Source organism: Silurus aristotelis, assembly GCF_946808225.1.
Source record: "Silurus aristotelis genome assembly, chromosome: 23".
NCBI classification, from domain to species: Eukaryota; Metazoa; Chordata; class Actinopteri; order Siluriformes; family Siluridae; genus Silurus; species Silurus aristotelis.
The window spans coordinates 19,218,109-19,238,308 of NC_139596.1; the positions used below are offsets into that span (position 1 = coordinate 19,218,109).

Genomic DNA, 20,200 nt, shown 5'->3' on the forward strand with positions numbered 1-20,200 from the left:
ACACACACACACACACACACACACATTACTACGTTTATGAGGACCTTCCATTGACATCTAAGTCCAAACTCAGAAAGTTGTTTATTTTCCAATAAAAGAATGTATTATAATAATCCAATAAAAAACTTTTTTTTTTATCTTCTCGGTGAGGACCACCATCACAATGATCCTCCTGCTGCCAGATATTTCAGTCCTCGCGGGGACAATTGGTCCTCAACACGCTCTAAAAACACGCCCCCACGCGCACACACACACACACACCGCGGGGACGCTATAAAGCAGCTCTGTCGGCGTGCTCGTGTCAAAAGTGCTGAAGATGTGAGGAGCAACTTCTCTTCTCTTCTCGTCTCTGCTCTTCACACGTGTGCGGTTCCTTCCTGCTGAATTTCGGAAACAAAGTCGCGGTTTTTTTTTATCATTTTTTGTTTCATTGTTGTTCCCTATTTTGTGCGCGCGCGACTCCCGACTAAACATTTTCTACTTTTTTTTTTTTTTTTTTAAAGAAGATTCGGTTTTCTTTGTGACCTGCCTGCGGGCAACATCAGCACGAGCTCAGCTTCGCTCTGTGTGTGTGTGTGTGTGTGTGTGTGTGTGTTTGTTGGACGTCGCGGTGATGGGCGCGTGTCCCGTAAGCTCGGTGTCTGCGCTCCGCCTGTGCGGTTCCTGGAGCTCGCGCCGGTTCCTGCTCGTGCTGCTGCAGCTGCTGGTGTGTTTGGTGTGTGGGGTCACGGGGACCTGGGGACCGGGAGTGTACAGCTACCGAACCGGAACCTCACCCAACAAAGACCCGAGCAGAAGGTACTTCTTTTCTTTTTCTAACTCAAGTGCAAAAGTTTTCGCACCTTCACCTCTTTCTCCAGCTCCTCCATGCTGGTGGTCCTGATCACACACGTGACCCAGTGCAGGGAATAAACCTGAACAGATCAGAGCACCAGGGCTGAAAGCTTGTTTTATAGGTTCAGATGAGAGAACAGCAGAAGGTTCCAGGTGTATAACAAGTTCCTCCAGGATCTAAATCACTGCCTGGTGTAAAGAAAACAAGCATGAAGGAAGTAAAAGAGTGTGAAATATTCCACTTCAGTGAGGCTCAGAGTAAACCCCTATGGGCTCTTCAGAACAGAACAGTAAAGAAGTGTAATCACTCAGCGCTCAGCAGGAGAACATCTGAGGAACCTGGTCTTCTAGGGTGTTGGAGTGGAACCCTGGTGTGATCTCCACGGTAACGTGGCTCTTCTGACCTGCTTTCAATGGAACCTGGGTTTAAATCTTTCATCCTTTCATGCTTCTTATATTTATATCTTTCTTTCGTCCTTTCTTTGTTTCTGAAGCCCACGCTGAAGTGGATGTAGATGATCAGTGTGATGAGTAAAGTTGCTCTGCACGTAGCCGTGTTAAAGGTGTTTCAGTGGTGGAGTGATACAATACGACACCAAGCACAGTATCACGAAACTTTACCATGTTTCTGGAGCGATACATCAGCAGTGTATTCAGGGTTTGTAAACTGAGGAACTTTCTCAGTGAGGAGTCTCAGTCCTTCCTTTCCCATCTCTTCATCTTGTGTTGTGAGTCTGATGTTCAGTTTATCACATTCACACCTCCTCCAGTGTCTCCTGCTGTCTGTCTTAATGCACTGCAGCAGGTCTGGGGTTCATCCCCTCACTCTGAAGGATCTCACACAGGTTCAGGTTTGAGCTTTCTTGAAAAGGCCAAAATCTCAAACCATCCAAATTATTTCTCCTCCTTTTGTCCCTTCGTGTGTGTGTGTGTGTGTGTGTGTGTGTGTGTGTGTGTGTGTGGTGGTGGGTCCCAGCAGCATCTCTTACACTCTACAGGATTTAGAGAAGATTAGACGACATGACATTTCTTCCCCACAGCAGGCTGGAAAGATGCTGGTCTGAGATCAGCCTCCACTTTATACATCCTGATCCTGATCCTGATCCTGATCTCTGACGCTTTCAACCTGATCACTAAAACTCTTGTTCTAATCCTAAACTCTGAAGATCTACCTGATCTTAACCTCCTGATCTTGATCTTCAAAACCCTACCTGATTCTGAACTCTGAAGCCCTCATCCTGATCTTGATTTCTAAAGCTCTAATTATAATCCTGATCTCTGAAGCTCTTATCCTAATCCATACACAGACCAAACCAAACACCCTACACACACCCACCCACACACACACACACCCACCCACACACACACACACAAACACACACACATGTGCTCGGTCAGTGTGTCATCATGCAGAGGATAAGATTCACGTTACAGGCGTGATGTGTCTCGTTAAAGACGTGGTGTGTGTGTGTGTGTGTGTGTGTGTGTGGTGTGTGTGTGGTGTGTGTGTGTGTGTGTGTGTGTGTGTGTGTGTGTGTGTGTGTGTGTGTGTGTGTGTGTGTGTGTGTGTGTGGCTTTGAAAGGAAGTTGGCAGATTGTATGCTAAACGACTTATTTCCAGTCTGTGATCTCGCGTAAAAAACTAGCGTGTGGCCGAAATCCGACCTCCGTCATACATACAAATATTTACCCAGAGAGAGAGAGAGAGAGAGAGAGTAAGTGTGTGTGTGTGTGTGTGTGTGTGTGTGTGTGTGTGTGTGTGTGTGTGTGTGTGTGTGCGCGCGCGCGCAGGTGTGGGCGAATGCCTGTAGTCTCCTCTCGCTGTGAGTTTATCTCCTCCTGTCACTCGGACACACGGTGTTTAGCAAACACACACAGCTGGAGCACCTCTGGAATTTTACTCTCTACTAATGAGAGCAGTGCATTCTGGGAGTTTTGAGAGCATCAGACAGATGGGTCCTTTTCATCCAAGGTAATGGCTATTTGAGAAACTAAATGCTCAGGTGTCCACAAACTTAAGGGTTATATAGAGTTAAAGATCTTGGTGTTTCTAAGGACTCCCAATGGAGCCACCATGTCCAGTAAAGTTCTGGATGCTGACATTGGAGCAGCAAAACTTCAGTTCTAGGTATCAGGAGAGACGTATTGAGCTCAGGAATGTAACCCAGGACTGGGGAGACACCTACACGCCACGCCGCAGGGACGAGGTGTCTGCTTTCCTGCGTCTGTGCATCTGCAATTATGGATAGACCCCTCAGGCGTCTGTTGATCCAGAGCAAGGAACCTTCTTCAGAATCACACAGCATCTCTACTTCTTCTTCTCCATTCTCAAACCCAGACAGCTCACTGAGACGGTTTACGTCTGCACCCCTCCCCCACCCCGTGCACTCTATTAGTGCTATGACCTTGTGGACATGTTAAGGATCCTCCTCCTTCTTCTCCTCCTTCTTCTCCACACTCCTCCGCCTCGTAATTCTCTCCCGTGACACTTTCTTTCACCACTTCATTAATCTTTGTTGTCCCTTGGAGCAGGACGTCGCCCCGGGACCCTCAGCCTGGACCTAATTGGGTTCTATTCCCTTTTTTTACTGAACCCGTGGGACGGCCGCGAAAGTAACAGGATGATTGAATGACTTCCTGTCTTTCTTTCTCGCCGCCCTTTCTTTCTTTCTTTCTTTCTTTCTTTCTTTGAGTGCTGCTTTTATCGTTTTGTTTTCCCTATTACGTCTCTAATCTGGGCTTTCTTGCCTTTTTCTTTTTTTCTCTTCTCCTCCCACTCTTTCTTTTTTTGGTCTTTGGCCATAACTGTCAGTCTGCTGCTCTCTTTCTCTTTCTATCTTAGTCTCTCTATCTCCCTCCTTCCCTCCCACTCTGGGTTAGTGTCCTCACACACACACACACACACACACACACACACACACACATTCTGAATTTGGTGCTGCTTTCAGCATTTTTTCTGCTTGGATCTGTTCATTCATGGTTTATTGCATATATGTGTGTGTGTGTGTGTGTGTGTCCTCTTCAGAATTGGACTGTAGCCTCAGTGCATCAGTGTTCATACAATATAAAAACGGCATGAAGGTCTCAGATCATTGTGTGGTTTTAGATGTTGTGGGCACCTGAGCAGAAGATTGGCATGTCCTTTAGGATTTGGGTCTCCAAGTTCAAGTGAAGAGAAAATTTCATGCTCCTGCAACCAAAGACATCTTACACAATTGTGTGTCTCTGACTTTGTGTCAACGGTTCAGAAAATGGAGAAACCCAGTCATTAGTGTTGCACAGGTCAGGTGACTCTTAGTGTCGGTCTCAAGCTCGGAAAAATGTTGAGGGTTGTGTTATGAAGGACATCCAGCGTAAAACATGTACCAAATCTAATATGTGGATCAGGAATCAGAATTTCATAGCGGATCGGTTGAGGCCTGGATTACCAACAACCATCACGGGTATCGTTAACAACAGGGTACTGGTGTAAATTGGGCTACTGTTGGCTAAAGGAGGAGAAGGAGAGGAGGAAGACGTCTACAGAGACGGCAGGGAAAGGAGAAGTGGAGGAGAAGTGGAAGTTTGGGTTGGTACTATGACGGGTAAAGGGAGAGAGGGAGCTGATATGATGGAGAGGAGAAAGGTAGATATGCTGTGTGTTCAGGAGACCAAGTGGAAAGGGAGTAAGAGCAGGAACATTGGAGGTGTTTAAACTGTTCTATCATGGTGTGGATGGAAAGAGAAATGGTGTAGGGGGGATTCTGAAGGAAGAGTACAGTAAGAGTGTAGTGGAGGTGAAGAGAGTTTCTGATAGGGTGATGAACGTGAAGCTGAAGGGATGATGATAAATGTCATCAGTGTTTATGCTCCACAAGTCGGCTGTGAGATGGAGGAGAAGGAAAGATTCTGGAGTGAGTTAGATGAAGTGGTAGAAGGGAACTGAGATGATGGGTAGGTATGGTCTTAAGGAGAGGAATGTGGAAGGGCAGATGGTGGTAGATTTTGCTAAAAGGATGAAAATGGCAGTGGTGAACACGTATTTTAAGAAGAAGGAGGATCATAGGGTGACGTATAAGAGTGGAGGAAGGTGCACACAGGTGGATTATGTTCTATGCAGGAGATGCAACCTGAAGGAGATTGGAGACTGTAAGGTGTTGGCGGGGGACAGTGTAGCTAGACAGCATCAGATGGTGGTCTGTAGGATGGTTTTGGAGGAAAAGAAGAAGAGGAGGAGAGAGAGGACTGAAAGAAGAATAAGATGGTGGAAACTAAAGGAGGAAGACTGTAGTGTGAGGTTCACACTAAAAATAAAATACAAAAATAAAGGTTAAACAAGTTCAGGGAAGAGGTCAGACAGGAGATCGGTGGTGGTGAAGAGGTGCTGAATGATTGTGGAACTACTGCAGAAGTGATGAGGGAGGCAGCTAGATGGTGTAACATCTGGAAATAGAAAGAAAGACAAAGAGATGTGGTTCTGGAATGAGGAAGTGCAGGAGAGCAGAAGGAGAAAGAGGTTGGAGAAACAGAATTGGGATCGACAGAGTGATGAGAAAAGAAGGCAGGAGAACAAGGAGATGCAGCAGCAGGTAAAGAGGGATGTGGTGAAAGTCAAGGAAAAGGCATATGAGGAGCTGTATGTGAGGTTGAACACTAGAGAAGGAGAAAAGGATTTGTTCTGATTGTCCAGGCAGAGGATCCGAGCTGGGAAGGATGTGCTGCAAGTTAGAGCAGTAAAGGATGGAGATGGAAATGTGTAGACTAGTGAGAAGAGTGTGACGCAAGAAGTGGATAGGATTAGTAAAGAGGAAGTGAGAGCAGTGATTAAGAGGATAAAGAGTGGTAAGTCGGTTGGACCAGATGACATACCGGTAGAAGCGTGGAGATGTTTAGAAGAGATGCAGTGGAGTTTATAACAAGATGTTTAACAGGATTCTGGAAGGGGAGAGGATGCCTGAGGAATGGAGAAGGAGTGTGCTGGTACCGATCTTTAAGAATAAAGGAGATGTGCAGATCTGCAGTAACTACAGGGGAATTAAGTTGATCAGTCACACCATGAAGTTATGGGAAAGAGTAGTGGAAGCCAGGCTGAGAGAAGAGGTGACCATCTGTGAGCAACAGTATGGTTTCATGCCGAGGAAGAGCACCACAGATGCATTATTCGCTTTGAAAATGTTGATGGAGAAGTATAGAGAAGGTCAGAAGGAGTTGCATTGTGTTTGTGGATTTAGAGAAAGTGTAGGACAGGGTGGAGAGAGGAGTTGTGGTATTGTGTGAGGAAGTATGTGAGGGTGGTGCAGGACCGTGTGACAGCAGTGAAGTGTGCAGTAGGAACGACAGACTGGTTCAAGGTGGAGGTGGAACTGCATCAAGGATCGGCTCTGAGCCCTTTTCTGTTTGCAGTGTTGATGGACAGGTTGAAGGAGGAGGTCAGACAGAGACCAGCTGAAATGTTCATTAGGAGTGACAACGATGGACAGGATTAGAAATGAGTTTATTAGAGGGACAGCACATGTAGGACGTTTTGGAGACAAGGTGAGGGAGGTGAGATTGAGATGGTTTGGACATGTGCAGAGGAGGGACATGGGGTATATTAGTAGGAGAATGCTGAGGATGGAGACAAGGAGGAGGTTTATGGATGTGGTGAGGGAAGACATGCAGGTGGTTGGTGTAAAAGAGGCAGATGTAGAGGACAGGGTGGTATGGAGACGAATGATCCACCTAACGGGAGCAGCCAGAAGAAGTTCAGAAAAAGGCACTGGAGTCTCCTAGGAGTGTTTTTGTTTTATTCCTGTTAGTTTTTTCATCAGTGATGTAAAATAATTTTTTATTAAATGCATATTTGTTTTTTTCAGTCAGTTTTGCATGTGACTGTATAGTGTATAAATACATTCGTTTAACTACTGTGTGTGTGTGTGTGTGTGTGTGTGTGTGTGTGTGTGTGTGTGTGTGTGTGTGTGTGTGTGTGTGTGTGTGAAGCCACAGGGATTTGTCAACACTCTCGGCTCGGCTTTGTGTGAGGTGTTGCATCATGTTTAACGCTTTTACGTTGAGTGTAATGTTCTCAGAGCCGAGAGCTGAACATGAATGTATGTGTCAAAAACGTTCAGTCACACACACACACACACACACACACACACACACATGCGCTGATGGTCTGAGTGCAGCTAATTACAGCATTGTACACGTTTTTGTGGAGTAATAAAAAAATGAGCAAACAATGAAAATCAAGAGAAGGAAAAAAGGGGAAAAAGCGTTGCGAGATCCTGAGCCCACGCTGGGGTTGCGTTCTGGGGCAGGGTTGAGGCAGGGAAGGGTCGAGGCGGGGAAGGGCACTGAGTGTGGGACTTGGTCATGAGATGATTTGTTTGTTTTGCGCTCCTTTTAGAGGTCCTTATAGTGTGGATATAAGAGTACAGTGAAGGGTAGAGTATAGATTTGAGTGGAGTGGATATAATAGAGTACAGTGTGTAGTTGAGGGTTCATTAAGAACTCCAGTAGGAACTCTGAGGGTTCAGCAAGAACTCTGGTGGGAGCTCTGCCAGTCCAGTTGGAACTCTGAGGGTTAAGTAGGATCTCTGAGAGATCTTGTCATACTGTGAGAAGATGAAGCATATTGTGTGCTTGAATAATCAGGTTATTTTTTAGGTGTGTGCTGCACGACTCTCACTGAGGAGACCAGCTGCTCCTGCGGCTCTGTGGTCTGGAAAGTGTGTAAGGGGGCAAAAACTTTTGTTTGTTTACATGTAGGCTCATTATACATTCTGGCATGTACTGTCTGTGTGTGTGTGTGTGTGTGTGTGTGTGTGTGTGTGTGTGTGTGTGTGTGTGTGTGTGTGTGGTTCTGGCTGTGTTTCTGTTTAAAGTTTGGGGAAATTGCTGAAATGTTTGAGGCCGGTGTAGCAGGATGCAGGGTTCGTTCTCGTTCTCCCTCCTACATGTGGGATCTGTTAGCGTACAGGCATGGCAATGGTTACCAAGGAGACCGGCGCCCCTAGAACCATCCTTCAAGTATTACACACATCCGTACACGCAGGTCCCCGTAGCACAGTTTTACACACACACACACACACGCACACACAGAGCATTTTTGAGGTCCATAGATTAAGTTCAAACCTGTGATCTGTGGTTGCCAGATTAGGCTTTTTTTTCAAACAAGGTATAAAAAATACGGACTGAAGTATGAAGCAATGGGTTTTTTCTGTGGTGAAATACGACGTGACACACAGATGATTCAGAGTACATCGTTTATCCTGGACTTAATGTTCAGACCTGCCATGTCATCAATAAGATCACATTTTCAAAACTGTAATATAAACGATAAATATGATAATAAATATGAACATTATGGTTTAATATAAATAATATTTCAGATTTTAACTTTAATAATTGTCATTGTATGAACGTGAATTATTATTAAAATGACAGTTAATATAATAAACTGTGCATTGTTAATATTTATGTAAAAATATTTCTTTTTGAAACATTTATAATAATTATATATTTTAAAGATTTGTTATATGTTATGTTGTTGTTTGAGTTATACTTGAATTCTATTGAAAATTAAAAAAAGAATTATATGTGACAATAAAATAATAAAAATATTATTTAATTATATATATATTTTATAATGTAATTTAAAAAAGTAAAATGTAAAAGTTTTATCATTGCTGTTTTAGGTGTTTTTTTCTTTTTTATAATAACGCAAATATTACAATAGTAAAATGTTTAAAATAAATATTAAAATATTAATAAAATGCAATATTTTAAACAAATAAATAAATAATTATATAATATGCAACCCCAAATACAGTAATGCCTATATGATAGATAGATAGATAGATAGATAGATAGATAGATAGATAGATAGATAGATAGATAGATAGATAGATGTTTATGTTCGTTAGATTTTTCATTGTTTTTTTTTTTAGTTCAGATCAGAACATGGAAATTCATGAAATGAAGGTCAAAGCCTTTATCCTCTAGACTGTACTAGTCCTGTCACACACCTGTATATAATCACACACACACACACACACACACACACACGGGTGTAAGTGTAATTGTAATAGTTTTCTGTGCTGTACTGGGTTGTTAATAACAGGCCACATGTGTAATATAATCAGCTCCATGTGCTCCATGTGTTCCTCTCACATTAGCGGCGTGGGGGTGAAGCCCAGCCTCTGTTTGGGTTTGTGTTTCTACAGCAGGAGCGAATCCCAATGAGGAATTACGTTAGGGATGAAGTTATCAATGTGGCTTTTGTTTTCTCTCTCTCTCTCTCTCTCTCTCTCTCTCTCTCTCTCTCTCTCTCTCTCTCTCTCTCTCTCTCTCTCTCAGCTCAAGTTTTTTTTTTTATTCATTCCTGGTCCAATTTTTTACGTTCACTTTCCAAGCAAAGAAAAAGAACTTTTGTGGTTTTGTATTTTACTGGAGATGTGATGATACGACAGAAATATCATATCACGGTACTGAAGTTTCTACAAGGCCCGATGTACTGTATTGTTCAGATAATTGTAAAAAAACAAAAACAAAAAAAAACTAATTGAAGAAAAAAAGAGCTTATTTAATTAAAATTGAATGTAGCACTGAATATGAACGATATCACAATAAACTGTATCTTGGCATATCGATCACGATGTTTATGCTGTTTAGTCGTATCGGCCCGCCACTGATCACTGACCTCCCACAAACCAATGAATATAATAATAATAATAATAATAATAATAATAATAATAATAATAATAATAACTAGGTAGAAAGTAAAAAAAAAAGTTTATGAACATTTAACAGAAAATTCTCCTCAGGAAGTTTGAGACGGGGGGGGGGGGGGGGTTGTTTGTGCGTTAGTGTGTATGTTCTCTGTAACAGCAGCATGGGTTTATATTCATGCTCAGGTTAGAAAGGAAGGAAGGAGTCTCCAGTGTCAGTCAGATGCTCTCTTTAGCCTCACCCCCATGCTCTGAGACAGCATAGCACACACGTTACGTCACGTACGAGACGGCGTGTAGAACACAGATTAATGTTTTGTTCAAAAAGGTCAGTTGTCCACAATTTTCTCCATAGTGTGTATAATAATTAGTTACTGTATCCATTCAGATGCTACGCCTTTGACTTGCTAGCATGGATGCAGGTTTTTATGCTAGCTAGCTAGCTTAGCAGTGCTATCTTCATAAAGTCCTCAAAGCTCTTTTGTAACGAACGACATCAAGAGCAATGAGCTCAGCAGGAAAGAGGCTACGAGAGAGAGAGTCTCTAATCTAACACACACACACACACACACACACACACACACACTTGACCTGCGTGTTGACCCTGAGTGGGAGAATAAAGGGAGTGTGTATTGATAGTGAATGGAGTTCTCCTCTCACGGCCCGCTGAGAAAACGTAAACATCTCCGAGAGGCTTTAAAAGACTTGCACGCCTCAGAGCTCCTCAGTGTGTGTGTGTGTGTGTGGGAGTGAGAGAGAAGCGATAAGGCTACAGCTAGCCGTAGCATGTACCCACGTGTTGTTATACAGTCGTTATATATACACTGCAGAGTTCTAATTGGTTAGAAGGTGTTGATTAATTCTCCGTTTCTATAGCAACGGTTTCTATAGCAGTATCTTGTTCACGGTGACACGGTGCACTTGTGGCTATCGTCGTGATTGTGTAAGGAGTCTCCAGTGCTAACATTTTCTCACAACTTCTTCAGGTGGGAGGAGTTTATGCTTCAATCTGCAATTTGTCTGTTAAACACAAATAAAGACAGAATTAATAACATCGTCTTTTTTCAGGAACTGGTGTCCTCAGACTGTTACGAAGACGGTGACATGTCAGGTTCAGAACGGTACGACTTTACAACGGGTTTATCAGACGTGCAGGTGGCCGCAGGGATGCACCAGCGGCAGGTAAGGTCTCACACACCACACACACACACACACTAAGATGTTATTCCATGTTTTTTATTTTCTCTATGTTCTACAAGCTGAGATTGAATGTCACTGTGTGTGTGTGTGTGTGTGTGTGTGTGTGTGCGTGTGTACAGTTACCGTACAGTGGTCCGGCCCTCCTTTAAAGTGGTGTATCGCACCATCACAGCTCTGGAGTGGAAGTGCTGCCCCGGGTTTAGTGGAGCTCAATGTGAGGAAGGTAAGACCGAGATCGGTACATGTATGTATCTCTGAGTGACACACAGGCCACGCCCCCTTCATTTTTTCACTATAACTAATAGATACACATGCCACGCCCCCTTTCTCTCCTACATGAGGCTATGTAGTCCAGTGTGCACTTCCAGATTCTAACACTTCGGCTTTGGCAGTGTTTGTAGGTGTGCGTGCGCGCGCGCGTGTGTGTTTGTATGCGTGTGTGTGTGTTTTGTATGTGTATGTGTATGTGTATGTGTGTGTGTGTGTGTGTGTGTGTGTGTGTGTGTGTGTGTGTGTGTGTGTGTGTGTGTGTGTGTGTGTGTGTGTGTGTGTGAGAGCTGTAATTGGTGTGAGTGGCAGGTTTAAGGTCCCACAGGAAGAGCAAGTCTGTACTCACTATGATTTGGGGACTAATTCAGTTTAACAACTTGGATGTGTCACAGATTTAACACTCTGTGTGTGTGTGTGTGTGTGTGTGTGTGTGTGTGTGTGTGTGTGTGTGTGTGTGTGTGTGTGGACTGCAAACCAACAGAACCTAAATGCCTTGAAATGAGAGTTTAAGGCAGGGTGCTTTAATTAATCCAAATTTTATATATATGAGAGAGAGAGAGAGAGAGAGAGAGAGAGAGAGAGAGAGAGAGAGAGAGAGAGAGAGAGAGAGAGAGAGAGAGAGAGAGAGAGAGAGAGAGAGAGAGAGAGAGAGAGAGAGAGAGATATATATTGAATATATAATGTATACTCTGTGTGTGTGTGTGTGTGTGTGTGTGTGTATAAAATGTGTCTCTTTATGTAATTTAGAGTGTCTTTAAAGCCACACCAAAAGTGCGGTTCTGGATGGATAGTAGTGTGTTGTCTCAGTACCAGACCTGTAAAGAGGAACTGGTTACTACTTCTGTACAGTCAGTAAGGGGCGGAGCCTGGGGAGGAGGGGAGGAGTCTCCATCCTCAGCTGCAGGAAAAATCTTTTAGAGGAGAGATGGAGATGTGTGTGTGTGTGTGTGTGTGTGTGTGTGTGTGTGTGTGTGTGTGTGTGTGTGTGTGTAAAAGGGATTAATTTAAAGCCTTATCTGTGTTTCTGAGATAAGTTTGATCAAAGACTCTCCTAAGTGGAACAGACGACCTCATGCTGCAATTTCTCTCTCTCTCTCTCTCTCTCGCTCTCTCTCTCTCTCTCGCTCTCTCTCTCGCTCTCTCTCTCGCTCTCTCTCTCGCTCTCTCTCTCGCTCGCTCTCTCGCTCGCTCTCTCTCTCTCTCTCTCTCTCGCTCTCTCTCTCTCTCGCTCGCTCGCTCGCTCTCTCTCTCTCTCTCTCTCTCTCGCTCGCTCTCTCTCTCTCTCCCCACATAATCCCCCCCACATTCCCACATAATTCCATAATTAATTATTTAATAGTTAAGATTCAGTATTAATATTAAAGCACCCAGAAAATGGTTTATATTTTAGATTCTCAGAAGGATCTCTGTTTAGCTTTACACAGCCTCATGAGGTTGTCACCTGCAGTGGTTTTCCAACAATCATCTTGAGTCATTCCCAGAGGTGTTAAGTGCTGGTTGGCTGCTTTTCCTTCATCCTTAAAACATCTAACAAACATACGTCGATACGAAGAAAAAAAAAAATCTTATCAGACCAAAGGATTGAGTTTTCCACTGATCTAATGTTCATTCCTTGTGTTTCTTGTCCCAAGCAAGTCTCTTCTGCTTGTTGTTTTTCTGAAATAATGATTTATTTGCTGCGTTTTGATCATGAAGGTCTGACTCCTGCATTCTAAACAGTGGATTTTGAAGTATATCTGCCACTTAAACTCTGAGAAGCAGTAAATTAAATCAGTGGTTTCTGAAGCTGGTAATTCTAATCAGCTTATCTTCTGCTGCAGAGGTAGCTCTTGGCCTTGGTTTCCTGGGCCAGTCTTCATCAGTGCCCTTTGCATCATAGCATTTGATTGTTTTGGAGTAATTTAAAGTTTTCGAGATGTTTCGGGATTCACTGACCTTCATTTCTTAACGTAATGAAAGAATGTCTTTTTTCTTTCCTTGCCTGTGTGTTTCTTGGCATAAAATAGATGTGTACAGTTGTTGTAGTAGCACTAATATGCATATTGATTCTGCACTCAGACAACTGAAGCTCTAAAGCACATTAAGAAGGTAATGAACTCTTGATCGGACACACCCGTGATTTGAAACCCATTCCAGGTGATGACCACGTGATTCTGATGAGAGGACACCAGGAGCATCAAAGCCACATATAAAACAGATTCTGGGTTCTTTAACGGTTTTATTGGCTACAGAATTTCAGACGTGTTCTTTCATAGTTTGGATTCTTCAGTATTAGTTTTTCTCAGTTGCTTTGGAATGTTTCTTGAATCATCTTTAATATTTCTCAATAGTACGTTTTTGTTAATGAACATCTCATTGCCATCAGAACAACATGTTCTTTTCTCATTGTTCACAAACTCTATCTTTAACATGTTGAGTCGTGTCATCAGTACGACGGCACACAGTTTCAGTGTTTCCTGATATAAACTATGGTTTAGATTAAAGGCTTGAAGATGCAGAAGGTCTGAATTTCTTCTGTTTGGTATCTATGAATTTCAGCAGAACAAATGGATTTATTTGATGGCATCTTTGATTCATGTTGCTTGTAAGAGATGAACAGGATTCAATCTTGTACTGTATCAGTGTCCGTTTGTTTCCTGGTTCTTCATCCATTTTCAGAAATTGTAATTCTGTGTTTTGTTGCCAATTGAAGGTTCACGAGATTCACCTTTGACCTGTTTTAGAGAACTGGTTGATGATTGGTTGATCTGATGTCGTTCACTGGAATTCATCAATTCCAGGTTTAAACTTGTTTTGTATTTAATGACGTATACAGTGAACTGATGCTGAGATGTTTTGGGGTTAAAACTATTCAGGTGAATGTATTTTAATCAACATGAACATAAACTGCTGATACTGTAGGAAACAGCAGACACTCGTACACAATTTATTACATTAATGTACCAAAGCACATTTTTATCAAAGCAACAAGAAAATGTTCTGATGTGGATGTTGAACAAGTAGTTATGAGAATTTCATTTCTGATCTGAGAAACGCTGCAGAACAACTGAGAAAAACTGCTGGTACTGTTTTATTTATAAAATGTTTATTATTCATTTATATATATATATTTATATATGTATGTGTATGTGTGTATATATATATATATATATATATTAGTTTTGCTTTTTATTGTTTATTTATAGACCTTTATATAGCAATAAAGTGTTAACTGTAAAAGAAAAAAACACCCAAAGAGAAGACTGTATTTCATAGACGAATTATAGAGACAATGTGCCTGTCTATATCACTTACACTCTCTCTCTCTCACTCTCTCTCTCTCTCGCTCTTTCTCTCTCTCTCGTGCTCTCTCTCTCGCTCTCTCTCTCTCTCTCTCTCTCTCTCTCTCTCTCTCTCTCTCTCTCTATCACTTATATATGTATATGTATGTCTGGAAGATCTTCATCATTGATGAGCCTGTCTGATCCGATGATGTCATTGTTTGGCTGTGTGTGTGTGTGTGTGTGTGTGTGTGTGTGTGTGTGTGTGTGTGTGTGTGTGTGTGTGTGTGTGTGTGTGTGTGTGTGTAAAAGAATTCATGGATGAGGCTGATTCTGTCTTCAATCATCCACACATTTTACTGTTCCTGCATCTTTGGTTGTGTGTGAGTGTGTGAGTGTGTGAGTGTGTGAGTGTGTGAGTGTGTGAGTGTGTGAGTGTGTGAGTGTGTGAGTGTGTGTGAGTGTTATAGCCACAGGAAACTGAGATGATTACGATTAGAACAACCAAGCGTATGATGTACAGCGCATCGAAACACACACACACACACACACACACACACAGTGATGTGGTCTGTTGGAGATGGTGCTCAGGGGAACATGTAGAGCAGAACTTTGGTTCTGATCCAGATAATCAGTGTGATTAGAGCAGTCAGGAGTGTGTCAGTCTCACAACATGAGCAGGAATCCACTGAACAGATGAAGTGTGTGTGTGTGTGTGTGTGTGTGTGTGTGTGTGTGTGTGTGTGTGTAGAGTAGATCTTACCTACTGTACTATATAACCGACTTTTCAGTGTTCATTCGTTCATTCTTTATTGTTCCTTTATTAAAGGAACGTTTCTTTTTTTATTAGTGAAAAATTATTATTATTATTATTATTATTATTATTAGACTTATTTTTCAGGGTTTTTTTCCTCAAAAGATGAATTTTCCCAGTTCACTTGTCTTAAAAAACATACTAAATAAATGTATATAAAAATAATCATGAAATCTAAAAAAAATTAATATTTATAATAAAAATAAATAAGGAATTAAGTAAACAACAAAAAATAAATACTTAAATACCAAGACGTAATTTACAGATGTTTTTCTGCTTTTTTTTAAAGAGGAAAACGTGATTCAGGACTTGCAGGGACTTTTTCTTAAAAACAAAACAAAACAAAAAAAAAAACATTAAAATGTCTTTGATCTTTATATTTGAGGGTAGTTATTATTATTTTTTTTTTTTTTACTGCGAATCGCATAAATGTTATAAAACCGAACAGTGAACTCACAGCTGCACAGTGTAAAACTAAAGGTCAGCGGGGAGTGTGTGTGTGTGTGTGTGTGTGTGTGTGTGTGTGTGTGTGTGTGTGTGTGTGTGTGTGTGTGTGTGTGTGTGTGTGTGTGTGTGTGTGTGTGTGTGTGTGTGTGTGTGTGTGTGTGTGTGTGTGTGTCAACTAGAGTTCACAAAATTAAAACACTCAAAAAACACTGCATGTTTTGAGTCAGTGATTTGATTTGCTTTCTTACTACAGTTTTCACACACTGGGGTAACGTTCAAAATACTGTGTGTGTGTGTGTGTGTGTGTGTGTGTGTGTTTGACATAAGGATAATGATAGATCTGGACTCTGTTCTTCACTTAAACAGTCCTCAGGTCTGAAAAAGCCAGGTGTGTGTGTGTGTGTGTGTGTGTGTGAGAGACTTTTTGTTTGTGGCCATTTGTTTGCTCTTGCCACTGGAGAGGAAAATGTGACCTCAGATGCTGGTGCACAATGTGGGGAAATACCTAAAAACTGACACACACTTCTACCTGAACTTCCAGCCAATCACAGTCCCGCATTCACACCTGTACTTCTTTCAGCCAATCACAATCCAGCCTGACTCTAAAGCAGTGCTGCTGGATTTCCTTACTCTCAGAGCTCAACTCGGATCATTCGATAGGAAATTAGTTGCCAAATATGAGCACATTTGATTAAATTTGTTGATTAGTTGTTGCAGTGTGTGTGTGTGTGTGTGTGTGTGTGTGCGTGTGCGCGTGTGTGTGTGTGTGTGTGTGTGAGACTGATTTTCCATGAAAAATGTGTGCATGATTCAGAGCCGATGTTCTTTAAAACGCCATTGATTGCGTGTTGAGTGTCGCTCCAGGACAGTGTGCGTGCGTGCGCGTGTGCGTGCGTGCGCGTGCGTGTGCGCGCGTGCGCGCTTTTAACCCAGACTCCATCGTTAGGTCATTTCCTCCTCACATCCAAGTTCTAATCAAACGCAGAACTCGCGGCGTCTCACTGGGTCTCGTTGAGTCTCGCAGACTCGCAGGTTAAAGAGCCACACTGTCAGGACGATCCTCCAGCGCGATGCGATGCCTGAGAGAGCGTGGAGAAAGATGAGCGCCCGGGAACAAGTGAAAGGCTGGAGACCATCCAGAAGACACGTTTCCTCAAAGAGCTGCCAGGTCTTTCTGTCTGTCTCTCCCGCTCTCTCTCTCTCTCTCTCTCTCTCTCTCTCTCTCTCTCTCTCTCTCTCTCTCTCTCTCTCTCTCTCTCTCTCTCAGGACTGCTAACTTTGGCAGAAGATCTCGACAGGTTTAGATTGCAGTTCCTCCCTGATCTCTTCTAAAAAGGAGTTATTGTAGGGATTTACAAACACCACAAAGAGAGATGGAATGAGTGAGTGGGTGGGTGGACAGAGAGGGAGACAGGATGGACAGAGGACAGAAATGAGTGCAGTTTCTGGAGGTTAGAAGAGGTGTGTGTGTGTGTGTGTGTGTGTGTGTGTGTATCTTGTTCAGGTGGAGTTGGAGTTAGAGACCCAGTTTTTTTAGCTGATCCAGGAGAACTTTTTTTAGCCTGTAGGTGAGACGGCAGTAACGAGGACATTCATCACACTGCAGCTCAGGTTCATTCATCTGGAGATTCAGAACAAAGTCTCAGAGTCTGAGACTCACCTGAGTGCTGTTCTGATCAAACAACCTGTCTGTCTGAACACTGAGCGCACACACACACACACACACACACACACACACAAAATCATTCACACACACACTTATACACAGATATACACACAAACAAATACACACACACACACACACACACACACACACACACACACAATCATTCACACACACACTTATACACAGATATACACACAAACAAATACACACACACACACACACACACACACACACACACACACACAATCATTCACATACACAGATATGCACACACACACACACACACGGATACACACACACTCATACACAGATATACATACACACACACACACTCGTACACATACACAGATATACACACAAACAAACACACACACACACACACAAAGATACACAGATACACACACGCACATACAGATGCACGCACACAAGGACACACAGATACACACTCAATTACACAGACACACACACAGATACACACTCATATACACACAGACACAGAGACACACAGATACACACACACACACACACACACACACACATAGACAAAGAGACAAAGGCAGACACACACACAAGAAGTGAGAAGAAACTATGAAAAGAAGTGAGAAATGAAGGAGTGATTTGAGTGAAATCTAAAAGTTGACTTTGTTTAGTAAAGTTTTATAAAAGAATGAATCACTGATGCTGTAACGAGGCTCAGCGCTCATGTGATGTCAAATCAAAAACAAAAGAAGCGAGCTTTCCAGAAGTTTCTGTAGCTGATTTTATTATAATTCTAGTCACACAGAAATGTTTGGCTTCGTTTTTATACAATTCATCGTTTAGTTCTTTCATCAGATTTTATTTTACAGACTTTTTCCATCACATTCGCCACATTTTATCGCTCTGCGTTGCCTTGTTGAGCTCAATTCCTCGTTATGGCTCAGTGTCTAGGGAGCTGTTTAATGGAGAAGAAGCTTGTAAATCTCATCTGCTCGTGAGGGAGACGTGAGAGTTCGGGCAAAGAGGGTTTTTTGGGATTTTTTTGTTTTAATTCTGTTGGTTTATTTTTTATTTTTTATTTTTTTTCCTCTACCTTAGACTCAGACTTGGTTTTAAAATCCACTCGTCTGTTTTCCCCAGATTCTCACGTTCGTCACGTCTCCATCAGGCTCACTCGGCCAAGCGGGATTCTTTATCATCATATTCTTCAGAGTTGCACATTTTTATCTTACAAAAAGAAATTGCTGAATAATAAGTAGCTCTGGAATAAAACTATTATATATTATATTATATTTATTTATTTGTTTTATTCATTCATTTATTTTTTCTGAATTATTAATTTCTATAGGTTCCTAAGAGTTCCAGTGTAGATTTATTCACTGCTAGAGACTCAAAGCACTTTTGTACGTCGCTCTGGACACGGACGTCTGCTAAATACAACAAATGTAAATGTAAACACACCTTACAAAAACGGTTTCTATATTTTATTATGATTCGTTTTTAATGATAAGTCGCTGTGATGTTAAACACGTCTTTGCATAAATATTTACTTTATTTTAATTATTATTTATAACCATTGAATAAATTTTTTTTTTTTTGAATTTCTGCTAGTTTGCATTGTGAGACTGATCTGATCAGTCGGATGTTGAATAATGTGGATTAGTTTTGAGGAACAGCAGCTCAGAAAAAAACTTTCATGTCACTAGAATCAGAAAACATGGAAATGCCTAGCTTAGCATGTACGACATATGCTTGTGTTGATCGGTGTTTATTGAGTGACATGAAACAGCTTTCGATAAATACATGGTGATTTTTAGTATTGGGATGCCAGGAGTTCCTCAAGGCTCCGCTCTGAGACCTCCTCCTTCAGTGTTTTTTCTTTATTTTGGAAATTGTACAGTGGACACTAGGACAACGACCCCAGACACACCTCTAGGTTCTGAAAGAGCTTTTTGTCTAAGAAGGAGATTAATGAAGTGCTGCATCTGATGATCTGCCCTCCACAATCACACCATCTAAATCCAGGTGAGATGGTTTGGAATGAGTTAGAATGGAGAGTGAAGGAAAAGCAGCCAACCAGCACTCAACACCTCTGGGAACTCTGGGAAGATTGTTGAAAAAGCATTCTAGGTGACTACCTCATGAGGCTGATGAGAGAATACCAAGAGTGTACAAAGCTTCATCGAAGCTAAAGAAGAAATTGAAGAATTTGGGATATAAATTATATTCTGGGTTCTTGAACACGTTTTTGTTTCCTACATAATTCCAGATGTGTTCATTCGTAGTTTGGATTATTCAGTATTAATGTACAATTTAGAAAAATTATAATAAAATAAGGTAAAACCCACGGAAGGACTGAAGGTTTGTTTAGACTTTAGACTGGTCCTGTGCTCTGTTGCTGGTGTTGCTCCTGTTTGGTGTAAGAGCGATGAGATAAGATCAGAAAGTCGTCTGATGGTGGCGATGTCGAGTCCCTGCTCCCCCTAAAACCCAGCACACGTCTCCGTCTCCATGGAAAAGACATTTGAGAGCTTGTTCCATTTTTCCGTTCCGCTCCGAGTCGTCTTATTATCTGGCTCTCGCTCGCTGAGGTCATTCGTGGGCACAAAGCTTTTTTTTTTATTTATTTATTTTTTTGTATAAATTTCTTTGTTGTTTTTATGATTTTTTTGTATTTTTATTGAAACCGCCGTGCCACGTCGAGACGCGTCTGCTCCCAGAGCGCATTTACGAGAACGAGATCTGAAAGCGCTGAACCGAAGCCAGAGGGTTATTGGGGTTTAAACCAGAGCTGCTTCTGGAGTTGTAGTTTTGCGGTGAAGAGGACGAAAGAGACGAAGCCCGGGAGCAGACGTGGATCAGGCGGGAACGCGGTTATTACTCAATCGCTTTGTGTTTGGTTTTTTTTTTTTTTTTTTTCGGCACGACTAATTACAGCAGCTGCTTTTGAACCAGAAGACCTTTTTAAAATTGTGGAAAAGCTCTGGAGATGAGATCCAACTCTGTTTCTTTTCTTTGATGGTGTGTTAGTGCAGGCTTA

General features: G+C 42.0%; 1 protein-coding gene across 1 annotated transcript in view; it reads left to right on the plus strand.

Moving 5' to 3' along the window:
- The first annotated feature begins 244 nt into the window (after nt 1-244).
- emid1 (EMI domain containing 1) overlaps nt 245-20,200 on the plus strand; it is a 63,779-nt gene continuing 43,823 nt past the window's right edge. Inside the window, exons 1-3 of the mRNA XM_083527497.1 lie at nt 245-798; nt 10,593-10,706; nt 10,844-10,947. Coding sequence (XP_083383623.1) covers nt 614-798; nt 10,593-10,706; nt 10,844-10,947 — 403 coding nt within the window. The 5' untranslated portion in view covers nt 245-613. The remainder of the gene's footprint in view (nt 799-10,592; nt 10,707-10,843; nt 10,948-20,200) is intronic.